The 14,429-nt window shown below is 40.2% G+C and overlaps 1 protein-coding gene across 4 annotated transcripts in view; it reads right to left on the bottom strand.

Annotated features, from left to right (window-relative positions):
• ATRN (attractin) overlaps positions 1-14,429 on the bottom strand; it is a 161,557-nt gene that overhangs the window by 55,115 nt on the left and 92,013 nt on the right. For all 4 annotated transcript variants that reach the window (XR_007405710.1, XM_025469459.3, XM_049100733.1 and 1 more), the window contains 5 exons: positions 14,114-14,347; positions 9,362-9,499; positions 6,839-6,932; positions 4,646-4,698; positions 150-244 (listed from right to left, as the gene is read on the bottom strand). Coding sequence is in view for 3 of the 4 variants with exons in the window: in XM_025469459.3 (XP_025325244.1) it covers positions 150-244; positions 4,646-4,698; positions 6,839-6,932; positions 9,362-9,499; positions 14,114-14,347 (614 nt within the window). In the remaining variant the exon portion in view is untranslated. The remainder of the gene's footprint in view (positions 1-149; positions 245-4,645; positions 4,699-6,838; positions 6,933-9,361; positions 9,500-14,113; positions 14,348-14,429) is intronic.

Here is a 14,429-nt window from a genome sequence, read left to right on the forward strand (position 1 = left end):
GATTCTAACATTTCTTTCCTGAACCTCTAAACATAGTCCTGTGTACTCCACTCTGAAGGCCACTGCTAATGCAGTGCTTCTATTCACAAAGATCAAGAAAAAGATCCACACGAATTCAAAACAAAGCAAGAAAACTTTTAAAATCTTACTTCATCGGGAGTAGCCACAAAATTGATGGCTGTATAATAGCGGTCATCTTCCTGGGACAGGCTAAAAGTGAACTGATAGTCAATAAGAAGAGTATCTATGGAAAGAAAGAAATGTATATTTAAAAATGAAAACAAAACACAACAGGTCTCTAGAGATACAGATTGATTTTCTTCTAAATATTCAATAGCCAGGAAACATTTAGCTCATTTATACCTGGTGGCTGGGAGGCTTTTCAAAGGAAGTCAAGTCTGTGGGCAGTATTGTTTTATTTAGAATAACCTATCAAACTCTCTTTATATCATGATCCTGATTGAGATTTTAGGCTCTAACCTAGCTCACCTGCAAATATTAATTGTAGCTCTATTATATGCTAGGTTTGTTTAGGGATTCAAAGTTACAAATTTTTTTTAAAGATTTTATTTATTTATTCATGAGAGACACAGAGAGAGAGAGGCAGAGACACAGGCAGAGGGAGAAGCAGGCTCCATGCAGGGAGCCCAATGTGGGTCTCGATCCCGGGACTCCAGGATCACGCCCTGAGTGGAAGGCAGGCGCTCAACCATTGAGCCACCCAGACATCCCCAAAGTTATAATTCAATGGTATAAAAGAAACTAAGACTCCATGGAAAAATGGTTGATTCCAGGTCTGGGGCAATGAATATGTGCCTTGATTACTTATTTTTGAAAGCAAGAAAGTCTTCAAAGACTAAAGTGATGTAGCAAAAGAAAAGAGCTTTATAGAAAGCCTACTGGGCAAAGATGGTGGAATTTTCTTTTTTTTTTTTTTTTTTGGTACAAAAAGGTGGTTTTATTAAACCACAAGGACAGGACCTGTGGGCAGAAAGAGCTGCCCAAAGATGGCATAATTTAATTCTAAAAAGTCAATTGTAAAAAATAAAATAAAAAATAAAAAGTCAATTGTACAACTCAACAACCTGATTTAAAAATGGACAGAGGAGTTGAACAGATATTTCTCACAAGAGGGTATACAAATGGCCAGTAAGCATATGAGAAGATGCTCAACATCATAAATCATTAGGAAAATACAAATCAGTTAAATTACAATGAGATACCACCTCACACACAATAGGATGGCCACTATCTGGCACAGTGGTTTAGCGCCTGCCTTTGGCCAGGGTGCGATCCTGGAGACCCGGGATCGAATCCCACGTCGGGCTCCCGGTGCATGGAGCCTGCTTCTCCCTCTGCCTGTGTCTCTGCCTCTCTCTCTCTCTCTCTGTGTGTGTGACTATCATAAATAAATAAAATTAAAAAAAAAAAAAAAACAGAAGATGGTAAATGTTGGTGGGGATGTGGAGAAACTGGAAACCTTGTGCACTGCTAGTAGGAGGGTGAAATGGTACAGCTAATGTGGAAAACAGTATGGTAGTTTCTCAGAAAACTTAAAAACAGAATTATCAAATGATCCAGCAGTTCTACTCTGGAGTACATACCCAAAGAACTGAAAGCAGGATCTTGAAGTGATATATATAAACCATGTTCACAGTAGCCACACAGATCACAGCTATTATTCACAAAAGCCAAAAGATGGAAGCAACCCAAAGGTCCATCAATAGTATACATAAAGTGTAATATTAAAAAGGAAGGAAATTCTGATATACATTACAGCCTGGAACAACTTTGAAGACACTATGCCAAATGAATAAGCCAGTCACAAAAGACCAGTATTATATTATTGTACTTATATGAGATGTCTAGAATAGTCAACATTATAGAAACAGAATGATGACTGCCAGGGGCTAGGGGAAGAGGGGGATGGAGAGTTTTGGGTAAGTTTATTTTTAACTGTTTAAGAAACTGCCAAATGGTTTGCCAAAGTGCCTACACCATTTTAAATTCACACAAAGAATGTTCATTGGGACTTTTATCAAAAGTTAAAACTTGTATTTTTTTTTAATTTAAAAGTAAAAAGCAAGCCACAGAGAAGAGAAAATGTTTGCAAATCATGTATTTGAGGAGGAGCTTATATCCAGGTTATATTGCCCATTTCACTACTAAATCCTGGTATTTGGTACTGGCTTTATTTTTTCAAGATAGGTTACAATGTACCAAGTTACAAAAAATTCACTGATATGGTGGGGCATCTGGGTGGCTTAGTTGGGTAAGTGTCCAACCCTTGGTTTCGGCTCTAGTCATGATAGTGTCATGAGATTTAGCCCTCAGTGCACAGTCTGTTTGGGATTCTTTCCCTGTCCCCTTCTCTCCCCCTCTGCTCCTCCTGCTTGTGAGCTCTCTCTCTTTCTTTAAAATGAAATAAATAAATAAAATCTTTTTAAAAATTCACCAAAGTAGTTCCAGGTTCCACATTTAACCTTTAAGAAACAACCAGTTGTCTAGTTTTGGTATGGTTATCAAAGGATATTATCCATAATTATCTGAAGAGGTTATTAAATATCCCACCCCTTTCCAATTACATCTGGTGAGGCCAGGTTTTTTTAAATGTACTTTTAACCAAAGAGATGTATTCGATAGACTGAATGTAGAGCAAATGTGAAAACCTGTTACCTTCTATTAAGGTAATTAGCCAGTGTTGGCTATTGACTCTAGTTATTCTAAGGGCGTATCTCAATGTGGTTTTAAAACACATACCCTAAATGTATAACGATGTTACACATTTTGTTCCTGTTGGCCAATCATCTATCTTCTTTGGTGAAATGTCTATTCAAATCATTGTCTGTTTTCAATTAGAATTGTCTCCTCATTCAGTTGTAAGAGTTTTTAAAAATACATCCTGGATACAAGCTCCTCAAATACATAATTTGCAAACATTTTCTCTTCTCCATGGCTTGCATTTTACTTTTTAAATGGTGTTTTTTTTAACAAAACACAAGTTTTAACTTTTTCTTAAAGATTTTATTTATTTATTCATGAGAGACAGAGAGAGAGGCACACAGGCAGGGGGAGAAGCAGGCTCCATGCAGGGAGCCCGATGCAGGACTCAATCCTGGGACTCTAGGATCACACTCCGGGCCAAAGGCAGGCGCCAAACTGCCGAGCCACCCAGGCGTCCAACAAGTGTTAACTTTTGATAAAGTCCTAATAATTTTTTCTTATGAGTCGTGCTTTTGGAATCACATCTAAGAACTCTTTCTACTACACAGTAATGAAGTTTTTCTCTTCTTTTCTTCTAGAAGAAATATAGGTATATGTTTATGTGGTTTGTATACAGACACACACACACATAAGATATATATCATGTTTATAGTTTCCAGGTGGACATGAATTGTGAGTGGATGCTGTTCAACCCAGGAAAGGAGGTACATAATTATAGTGGATATGCCAAAATATTAACTCCTTTTCTCTGGTTTCATAATTTTGCCTACTATGTGGATGGATTCTTATAGGAAGAAAACCACATTTACCCAGAAGGACCTAGTTCCTGTGCCAGATTTACCTTTCACTGAATGTCAGTCATTAGATATTTTATTTATTAATTCCTAAAGAGGTGATTAACACAAATAAGTTTCAGAGAGAATCATTACTTCAACTATATTTAAAAAATTATTTCTGAGGGAGCACCTGGGTGGCTCAGTTGGTTAAGCCTCTGACTCTTGATTTCAGGGTCATGAGACTGAGCCTTCCCTCAAGCTCAGCAGTCAGTGGGGAATCTGCTTGTGATTCTCTCCCTCTCTCTGCTCCCATGCCCTCTTCTTCCCCTCCCCCCAGCTATTTCTCTGTCTCTCTAAAATAAATAAATAAATCTTTTAAAAAATTTTGTTTCTGGAGACACTGGTGACTCAGTCAGTTGAGCAACCAACTCTTGAGTTCATCTCAGGGTGCTGGGATTGAGCCCCACGTTCAGTTCCACATTCAGTGTGGAGTCAACCAGAGATTCCTTCTCTTCCTCTTCTTCTGCCCTGCCCGTGGACTGTGCTCTCTAAATAAATAAAATATTAAAAATAAAATGTGTTTCTGATCTATACATCCTAAAATGTGAAATGTGTTAACGCCAAAAAGGTAATGGCAAATGAAATAAGGTTTCAAAGGAATATAAACAGAGGAAAGCCAGAGATGCCTATCTCTGTATTCTCCCCTGATATCTTCCATGGACATATTAACATAAACCACAATCATAATTAACACAATTTAAAATGGCATTGCTATATGTCATAAGTGTAATAGAATGCAAATACATCAAATTGGGACACACTTGGGACACCTGGGTGGCTCAGTGGTTGGGTGCCTGCCTTGGGCTCAGGTCATGATCCCGGGATCCGGGATCGGGTCCCGCATCAGGCTTCCTGTGGGGAGCCTGCTTCTCCCTCTGCCTACGTCTCTGCCTCTCTCTCTCAGTCTGTGTCTCTCATGAATAAATAAATAAATCTTAAAAAAAAAAACTAGGACACACTTTCACTAATGGCTTCTATATTCTTTTAGCACTTACCATTCTCAAACCATGTTAAAGCAAATAACAAAGTTTTAGTAGACTACTCTACTCTGCTTCTAGACAAATATGTATTGTGAAGACACTTACAGTAACATGTTCCTTTGAGAGGATTTCCCTGGTATCGATTTTCCACCTCACACCTAGAAGGATAAAAATAAAGATTATTTTCTATTGCTAGGTAAAACAAAATCAACATTCATTTTATTTTTTATTTTTTTTAAAGATTTTATTTGTTTATTCATGAGAGACAGAAGAGAGAGAGAGGCAGAGACATAGGCAGAGGGAGAAGCAGGCTCCACGCAGGGAGCCTGATGTGGGACTGACCCCAGGACTCCAGGATCACGCCCTGGGCGGAAGGCAGGCGCTTAAACCACTGAGCCACCCAGAGATCCCCTCAACATTCATTTTAAAACCAAGCAGATCCTTTTATATAAAACTAAACTACAAACAAGTGTGAATCAGTATAATCACATTTTTCACTGTCACTTAGATCAGGTAAGCTGATGAGGGTGTGTATCCATGTTGAGTACAGACCGCCCAGCAGTTTCACACCACCTGCCAACTGATAAACATTTGCCAAAGTGCAGGAGACAAGTCCAAATTTAATAAACCTAGATACTATTTATTATCTTGAAAAACACATTTCCACTTTTGTGTGGACTATTTAGTCCTCTAAAAGTGAAGTCAAAATATTTTTCAAATATTCATCTTATTTCCTTCCTACTCTCCCTGGATAAAACTGATCCTGTTCTTTAATAAGAAAAGAATGAGAATCACTTTCACTTAAAAAAAAAAAAAAAACAACTCCTTGAACATGGTTTGCCAGTCTGGAAAAAAAAATAAGTTCTAATAAAAAAAAAATTGTTACTTCCCCCCACAAATATCATCTGTGAATATCGGCAAAGCCCAGTCTCTCACTTCACAAAGCCATTCATACTGGCAGGCCCAGTAACTAAGAGCTACTAAGAAAGGGGGGAAAGCTTGGGTCAAGCACTTTTCTCAGATAAATAATACATGATATTGTGTCCTTTAATCCAGGATGATTCTCAGCACTTGCTTCTTTCTAAAATCTCTTGAAGAGAAAGTCTTCCACTGGACCTATGCCTCATTTTGTTATTGCATGCCTAACTAAGGGCAGGAGTGATTAATTTTGCCCTATTGTTCTGTTTGAACCTAGGTCCAAAAGCTAAGCTTAATCTTTGATTAGACATTTCTTCATGTATTGGGTTTAAGGCATCATGAAATCAGTAAATATGACTAATGGTATAAACTATAAAATGCAGACAGAGCAATTCCTTCCTTGAACATCATGATCAACATCTCAACCACTGATGACCTCATTATTAGTGTTTTTTGAAAAAAAAAAAAAAAAAACCAAAGTTTACTAATGAGGTACCTGCTTGTATCAGCCCAATGTTGTGATACTACTAAACATCTCTCTCTCTTAAGTCTCTTCTTGAGAGAATGAGTAAACCTGGAGCATGTGTTTTATGAGGTTTTCTGGTGAGGCAGATAGATATATATTTGTCAGGGAACAATCTCTTGTTTCAACTCACCAAGGCACTAAAAACAATTATTGCTAGTCCTGCTATTGATAGGGAAACTGAGGCTCAGCTCAGTTAAGTGATATGTCTCAAGAGTGCTCTGCTTCATCGCGGCAGAGCCGGGACTAAAACTCTGTGTCTATCTGACGCTATCTGCATCTTCATGTATGGGAACTCCAGACTCTTCCCTGGAAGATGTCTAACATACTTCACCACGTAAAATGCTAGAACAGGGAGTGTTGATGAGCCTCTCCAAGCCAGAGGATCATCTCCACTATTAGACAACCAAAATGCTAAATAAAAGATTGTCCTGGAATACCAACTCTTCCAGGTCTTTCTCAGGAAAGGGTGCAATCTCCTGATATGACAAAAACTGAACAATGGTTGAAGTTAAAAGACTCATCCAAGTCAGCAACACAGGAAATGTCAGTGTCACTCAAACATAAAAATGTGAACTGAAGAGCCATCAAGGAATTGCTGCTGAACTTGTGACCTCCTCAGTTTGGAGGCTAACTGAATGAGACCTGTTGAAATAGAAAAGGCAGAATTCCGAATTCATCAACCTGGGGATCCCCCAGAGACCATGACAAAAGGGCACAGGGAAGGGGTGGCTCTTGTGGTCCAGCAGCTTCATAGCCCCTTGACCTTCCTGGCTGTACAGACCTAGCTGGCCTGGCTCTCAGTCACTAAATCCAGGTGTGGCCTGTGGCAGAGGTCCCAGGAGTGTGGTACTCACAGCTGGCACTCGTCCCCCTTGACGCCCTTGGTGGTGCAGAAGCACTTGCCCGTGTTGGTGTTACAGAGAGAGGCATGCCCATTGCACTTGCATGCTGGAGAGAAGGAAAAGGAATGGAGGTCACAATTGGCTTAAAAGATTACCACTATCACAGAAAACACATAATTTTATCTGAATTGGATTTGATAGGAAAGGTAGATTAAAATGAAAGCATTTAATGGATAAGATTCAAGTTTTCCAGCTAATGATTTATCTCAAATAATGTTAAGGTAACATTAAAAGAAGCAAAGTCCAAGGACAGGAGGAAAGTAGAGTGCTGGTTTCCACTGCCATCTGAAGCAACCATTTTGATCTAATTTTATCTTTACAATAGGCTGTTTTGCACTATGATGACTCTTTCATTCAACCAGTAAACATTTATTTTATTTTTTAAAAAAGATTTTATTTATTTATTCATGAGAGACAGAGAGAGAGAGAGAGAGAGAGAGAGAGAGAAAGAGAGAGAGAGAGGAGAGAGAGAGAGGCAAAGACACAGGCAGAGGGAGAAGCAGGCTCCATACAGGAAGCCTTATGTGGGACTCGATCCCAGGTCTCCAGGATCAGGCCCTGGGCAGAAGGCGGCGCTAAACCACTGAGCCACCCGGGCTGCCCCCAGTAAACATTTATGAAGCATCTCTAGTGTACCAGCTGCTGGGTATGGGGACACAGACACAGGCCCTGCCCCCACAGAGATGCTCTGAGCAATAACTGCCCCCGAGGGGGAGGCTTGATTTGGCTGCACTCAGCCTCAGATGAGGTGCCTCCTCCACAAAGGCCATGTTTCAAATCCTAGCAGGGCTCAGAAGTGGGGTGAAACTGCAATGGTAGGTCAGTGTTTCAGAGGCCTTACAGGACACACCACCCTGGCTTTCTCTTTGGCTTCTGCAGAAAACTCCTGTCACCTCCTCCTCTAGCCATCAACTCATCACCTTCTTTATCCAACACATAAGTGTGAACCAGGACACATTTTATTTGCCAGGTAAAACGTGTCTTTTGCTCAATACCTTTTCACCTTACACTTTATTTTTCTGTAAATAAATTAACGGCATTGTACTTTAAAAATAAATCCAGGGGAAAAAATAAACCACATCCAGGTTCCCTGTGTGGCCACATGTTGCAGTAAGTCTTTGGGCAGGGGGTCTTATGCACAGTCCCCACCCAGTAATGCCAAGTACTGTGACTACTGTCAAACTCATGAATTCCAGTCACAAGGACTAGGAAAATGTTTTTATTAAAAAACCTTTTAATTGGAGCAGGAAATGTTCTTTAAGAGTGGTGGGAAATAGGAGTAAAAGAGTACTTACGACTGCCTACATTTCCTGAGGGCTTACTATGTGTCATGCACTGCTCTGACCACTTCCATTTCAACCACCAACCTTTTATCCCCATTTTACGGATGAGGAAACTGAATCCCAGAGAGGTTAAGGGATATACTGCTAAAATGCCAGCTCTCTCTTGACTTCTCTGGGATCAGATTCTCAAGGGCCATGCTAAGGAGTTTGGAGGTGGGATTTGGGGAGGAGGTAGAGATTTTCCTTTCTTATTTATTTTCCTGCTCAGAACCCGAAGGGTCTTCCCACTGGAAATAAGAACAAGCCAAAAGGCAGTTTGTCAGTCTCACTGGTCATTTAATAAAAAATGTATTAATTTACGTTCTAACACTAAAAAGTCCTTACTTGCAGGAATCCATTTGATGTGTATGGGGAAATAGGGGATGATTTAAATCTTTAAATATCCTAGAAGTACTGAGGAGTCCAGCTCCTGGTTAAAACCCTATGTGTGATTTTTCAGACCTGACCACAGGCCATTACCCAGGCTTAGCTGGCTGGCCTCCCACACCTGCCTGGGGGCAGTCTTTGAGAGGAGCTGCAATCAGGGTCTCAGGCACCCCACCACCCAGCAGAGTTCTCTCTCAGGCTTGCATTCCTACCAGGAGTCTTCATTCCTGAGTCTCTTTATCTGAGGCCTTGGGCAGACCTTTGGGAGCCTCTGCCAAGCCTCCTGGGGAAGGAGGGGGGAACCCTGAAGACACTGTCCCCACTCTCTGTCCCCAATACATTTCCCCTCGTTCTCGCCTCCCCTCTCCTCTCCAGGGTCCATGACAGGCTTTTGCTAGAGCCTTTTGTTCAGGGCTCTTCCCACCTCTGTGCGGATCCACCTGGTGCTCAGCCAGCACCCTGTCCAGGAGGGAAAGGAACGAGGGCACTCGGAGCTTTCTAGGGTTTAGGTTAAGCCTCTTGCTTTATTACCACAGTAAGTGATTAAAGGCTTAACTCTTCCATTTTTGGCTTGTTGCTTTAACTGGCTACTCTGCTACTTGGCAGCTCTGCTCACTCTCTCCCAGGCTCAATTGAGCTCATAACAAGTATGATAACAAATGCAGTATCCAAAACCAAGTGCCTTTTTCCTCCTACATACTCAAGTCAAACTGAGGACTGTGTTCCACCTGGTTTGCAATCAGTAGCCCTGAGGGATCTGACTTACGCTGACATCTTCCCCCATTGGTGGGATCACCATAGAAGCCAGATATGCAGGTCTCGCAGTGCTTGCCTGTGGTCAGGTTCTCACACTTCTCACAGATACTCTGATTAATGCATTTGCTGTGGCCATTGCACTGGCAAGCTGAAAGAAAAAGAATTTTAAGAGGCCTTTCCCGTGGTAGAACAGGGTGGAGTATGTTCCACAAGATTTACTTGCAACTATCTAAGTTCCTTATGACCTCTAAATACCTCAAAAATCATTAAAAGTGGCCCACTAAAGAGTAGTTTGAGAAATAAGATCAAAACATCCATACAGGGCTAGTCCAGGAAAATCAGAAATATACCACAGCAAGGTGAAAGTCTACAGCCATTAAAAAAATAATTTGTTGTTGTTCAGAAAAATAATGCATGTTCATGATAGTAAATTTGGAAAACATAAGTGGGGAAAATCATATTCAACTGCATCATGCAGAGAACACTGTGCACATCTGGAATTTTCAGTTCCAGGGATTTATTTTTTCTATATGGTTTTACACAGTTGTGCTCATATTAATACTCAACATTGATTTTTTTTTACTTACAGCACAATGACTTTACCACATTATTTCATCTATCATAAAACCTTAAAAGACAGAATGAGTTCTATGAATCACATAACAGCTTTTAACCATTCCCATATATTCTGATATTTAGTTTGCTTTCAATATTTTTTAGAAAAATAACCATTTTTATATATAAAAACATTTTCACAAGCGGAATTAGTTAAGATTCTTGATGCACACAGGACTTTACACCTAGAAAGGCATATGAAACTTGAACTTCTCAGGACTGCTTAGGACAGCTGTTCAGGCTGTGCACTGCAGACTCTAGTGGGGCCACTCACAGAATACACAATCTACACCACTGTAGGCAGAAGACTGGAATTTGCAAATCTGTCTTTCTCCCCCTGCTTCACTGAGATACTACTGACACATAATATTGCATAAAGAATGTAATGCATTGATTTGATACACTTAAATATTGCAAAACGATTACTACCCACAGTGTTAGCAAATGCTTGCATCATGTCACATAACTATTTCTTTTTTGTGATGTGAACATGTAAGGTTTACTTTTTTTTTAGCAACTTTTGCAGATCTCTGTTGGTTGATAAATGTGATACAGCTTTCTGCCATCGTGGCAACTTTCCAATAGCCTTCCACCTATTGTTCACCCACCTGTTTTCTACCCCATTCCTGCAGGTATTTGAGTTGTTCTATATAGACTGCAAGTGAGAGACTTCAAAATGACTATAGCAGTTATTATTGCACCAAAAATACTTAAGAGGTGTGGGAAATGCAAGTTGTTCCTGTGAAGATGAACAACTGTATATGTATCAAAAGGCACAACACACACACAAAAAGCATACCTAAAACCATTTACCAATAAAATTTGTATTCTGGTTCAAGATAAAAAGACTAGAAAAATGCTTCTCTTTTTCTCTTCCTCTTCAAAATCCCACTGAAATTAACCAGAAAAATGTAAAAACAAGGATAAATCAACTAGAATATGGGGTAAGAGGAAACGGTCCTATCAGATGCACTGAGACATACTTCTGAATTACTGAGCAATTTCTAGAAATTGTAAAACAGTGTCAATCTGACAGAGAAAGAGGAGTTGAGACATCTGTCTCCTAATGTAGAAGGAGGGAACAGTCAAAGCAATGAGATGGACTTTACCAACTGACACCTGAGCAATCCAGCTGAGGCTGGAAGACAGAGCAGGCCTCCAGAAAGGGGTAGACAGCAAGAAGTGCCTCCTGACCAGCTCTGCATCTGTTCAGTCTCACACTGTATACAAAAATAAACCCAAAATGGGATTATGGATGACCTAAATATAAGAGAAAAATCTATGAAACTTTAAAAAGAAAACATAGGAGTAAATCTTTGTGATCCTTGGTTAGCTAGGCACAGATTTCTTAGCTACCATACCAAAAGCCCATGGTATAAAAAAACACTGATACCTTGGATTTCACAAATTTAGAACTTTTATATATCAAAAAATATCACCAAAAAATAAAAAAAATAAAAATAAAAAACCCACAGAATGGGAGAAAGTATTTGCAAATCACATGATCAATAAGGAACATGTACCTAGACTTCATAAAGAATTCTACAGGTCAATAAAAAACAAAAAAAAATTAAAATGGGCAAAGAATTCGAATAGACATTTCTCCAAAGAAGACACAGATGGCCTGTAAGATGCTCGACTTCATCAGTCTAGAGAAATGCAAATCAAAACCAGAGATATAATTTCTCACACACTGTATCTGATATCAAAAAAAAGGACACAAGTATTAATGTGTGGAGAAGTTGCAACCTTTTCAGACTGGCCAGTGATGTTGAAAATGGTACTGTTATTTTGGAAAACCTCGTGCCTTATTCCTCATTCCCACCCCCAGCCCTAGGTGATCACTAAGCTATTTTTTTGTCTTCATATATTTGCTCTTTTTTGGATATTTCATATAAATGACATCATATAATATGCAGTCTGCATCTGACTGCTTCTGAGGCTCATCTGTGTCAGAGACTACAGTACTCCCCCCCGCCCATTATCATCTAGCAGTATTCCATCATATGAAGATATCACATTTTGTTTATCCATTCACCAGGTGACAGACACTGGTTATTTCCACTTGTATTATGAATAACGTTGCTATGAGCATTCACTGCAAGTTTTGTGTGGACGTGTGTTTTCAATTCTCTTGGATATATACTGGGCCATATGATAACTCTATGTTTAACTTTCTGAGAAACTGCCAAACTGTTTTGCAGAGTGGCCGCACCATTTTACATTCCTTCCAGCAATATGTGAGGGTTCCAATTTCTCCAATGTTGTTGAACATCTTTTCCTGTGCTTTTGGCCATTTGTGTATCTTCTCTGGAGAAATGTCTATTTCAATCCTTTACCCATTTCTTAATTGGGTTGTCTTTTTGCTGCTGAGTTTTAAGAGTTCTTTGTAAGTATTCTAGACATTAGACTCTTCCAAATTTGCAAGTATTTTCTCCCATTCTGTGGGCTGCCATTTCTTTTTTTCTTTTTTCTTTATGATAGTCACACAGTTTGAGAGAGAGAGAGGCAGAGACATAGGCAGAGGGAGAAGCAGGCTCCATGCACCGGGAGCCCGACGTGGGATTTGATCCCGGGTCTCCAGGATCGCGCCCCGGGCCAAAGGCAGGCGCCAAACCGCTGCGCCACCCAGGGATCCCTGGGCTGCCATTTCACCTCCTATATTCTCAATATTAATAAAAATGCACCGACTTAAATATTTCATGAATCAAACTAGTAGATAAGAAACAGAATTATAGATCCTTTGACATCTTAGAAAAAAAGGGAACACAGAAAATTTGTTTGGTAGACAAAAGACTGGTTTCTTATCTTATTTTACATTTCCCTGCTTTGTTTCCTTTTCTGAGAAAGACTTCTTAACATCCTTTGCCCACTTTTTTTTTTTTTTAAAGACTTTATTTATTCATGAGAGACACAGAGAAAGAGAGGCAGAGACACATGCAGAGGGAGAAGCAGGCTCCCTGTGGGGAGCCTGATGTGGGACTCAATCCCAGGACCTGGGATCACCACCTGAGCCAAAGTTCAATCACTGAACCACCCAGGTGCTCCTGCCCACTTCTTCTGTTGAGCTGACAGGGCTTTTTTTCTGGAGGGCAGAGGTTTACATACTCTGAATGATAATCACTTATTACACGCACAGCAGAAATGTTCCTCCAGCCTGTCTCTTGCCTTTTACCATTGCTCACAGTGGTCTTTCCCTTACAGAAGTCCTCACAAAGAGCCCTGTTGCCAGTGGCACCTCAGACAGACTCTTGGGGAAGTTCCTACTCACTAACCTCCTGGGGGTCTTAGCACCTGCCTAACCTCCCCCAACTGTTCTGGAGGCCCATCAGCACATTCCTGAGTATTTACTGCAAGTCTGAATCAAAGGCCAATTTCTCAGGGCAGCCTCCCCAGCAGGTGTAGACTCAGGCTGTAGGCTAACTCATGGTCTATTCCTTCTGGTACCAACTACTGGAAAGAAGAGTGGGGAAGAGAACAGAGGGAGAGTGGGAGGGAAGAAAGGACACAGAGGAGGCAGATAGGCTTAATTTTTCCTCTTGCCAAAAGGGATAGGGACCTTCTTCCCTCTCCTTTTTCTTACAATTTTTCAAGAACCTGTATTTACAAATCCTTTCTCTGGGGGAAAAAATCCTTTCTCTATTCCTTTGACATGTATATGTATGCAAATCTTTTTTAAAAAACTAAATAAGCCTCTAGTCAGCACAACAATCCAGGAATGTTTTTCTTAAGGGCTTGGGAGCCATCACTTTGAAATGTAAACACCAATGAAGACAGTACCCTATATCCCTGTCACTTTGGGAATTCAGTCTTAGGTGCATTTGTGCCAAACTAACAATCATCTGCTTGCCATAAAGATACAAGAAATTTTATTGTTTTGGATAAAGGCAATCAACTAACACAGGTGGCCATCCCAAATACCAGGTAAATTCATAATGAACTATGAAAGAAGGTACAGCAAATGGTGCTGTCAAACCCTCTCATATGAGGACAAGTTATTCATCTTAAGAACATTTATATAATGGATTGTATGTGCCTGGATATTTAAAAGGGTGATATTTCTCTCTGTTTCTGCAATCTTACCAGTGGACTGCCTGTAGGGTGCACTACAGTCTGGTTTGATTTTTGGATACACAAGACATCTTACCTGGACAATGAATGAAAGACCAGTTGTATCTGCTGTCCTCCAGGCACATGCTGGAATTGAGAAGGGGCTGTGGGTAGGAATTTCCTGCAGGGGCCTGAGAAGGCATCTTCACTGGTCCTTTATAAGAGCCCTCTATGCATTTCCCTTTGCCAGTATTGCTGGGATCGGTGCACCAGCCGCAGCCTGGCTGCTCCAAGCAATGGCTGCAGGTACAGTAGCCCGAACAATTTTCAGCTGTAAAAGAATACAAGTTACCATTCACTACCACAGGTAGCTTTGAATTCATTGTATTAAATTACCTTTTTAAAAAAGTTTT

Source organism: Canis lupus, chromosome 24 (genome assembly GCF_003254725.2).
Source record: "Canis lupus dingo isolate Sandy chromosome 24, ASM325472v2, whole genome shotgun sequence".
Taxonomy (NCBI): domain Eukaryota; kingdom Metazoa; phylum Chordata; class Mammalia; order Carnivora; family Canidae; genus Canis; species Canis lupus.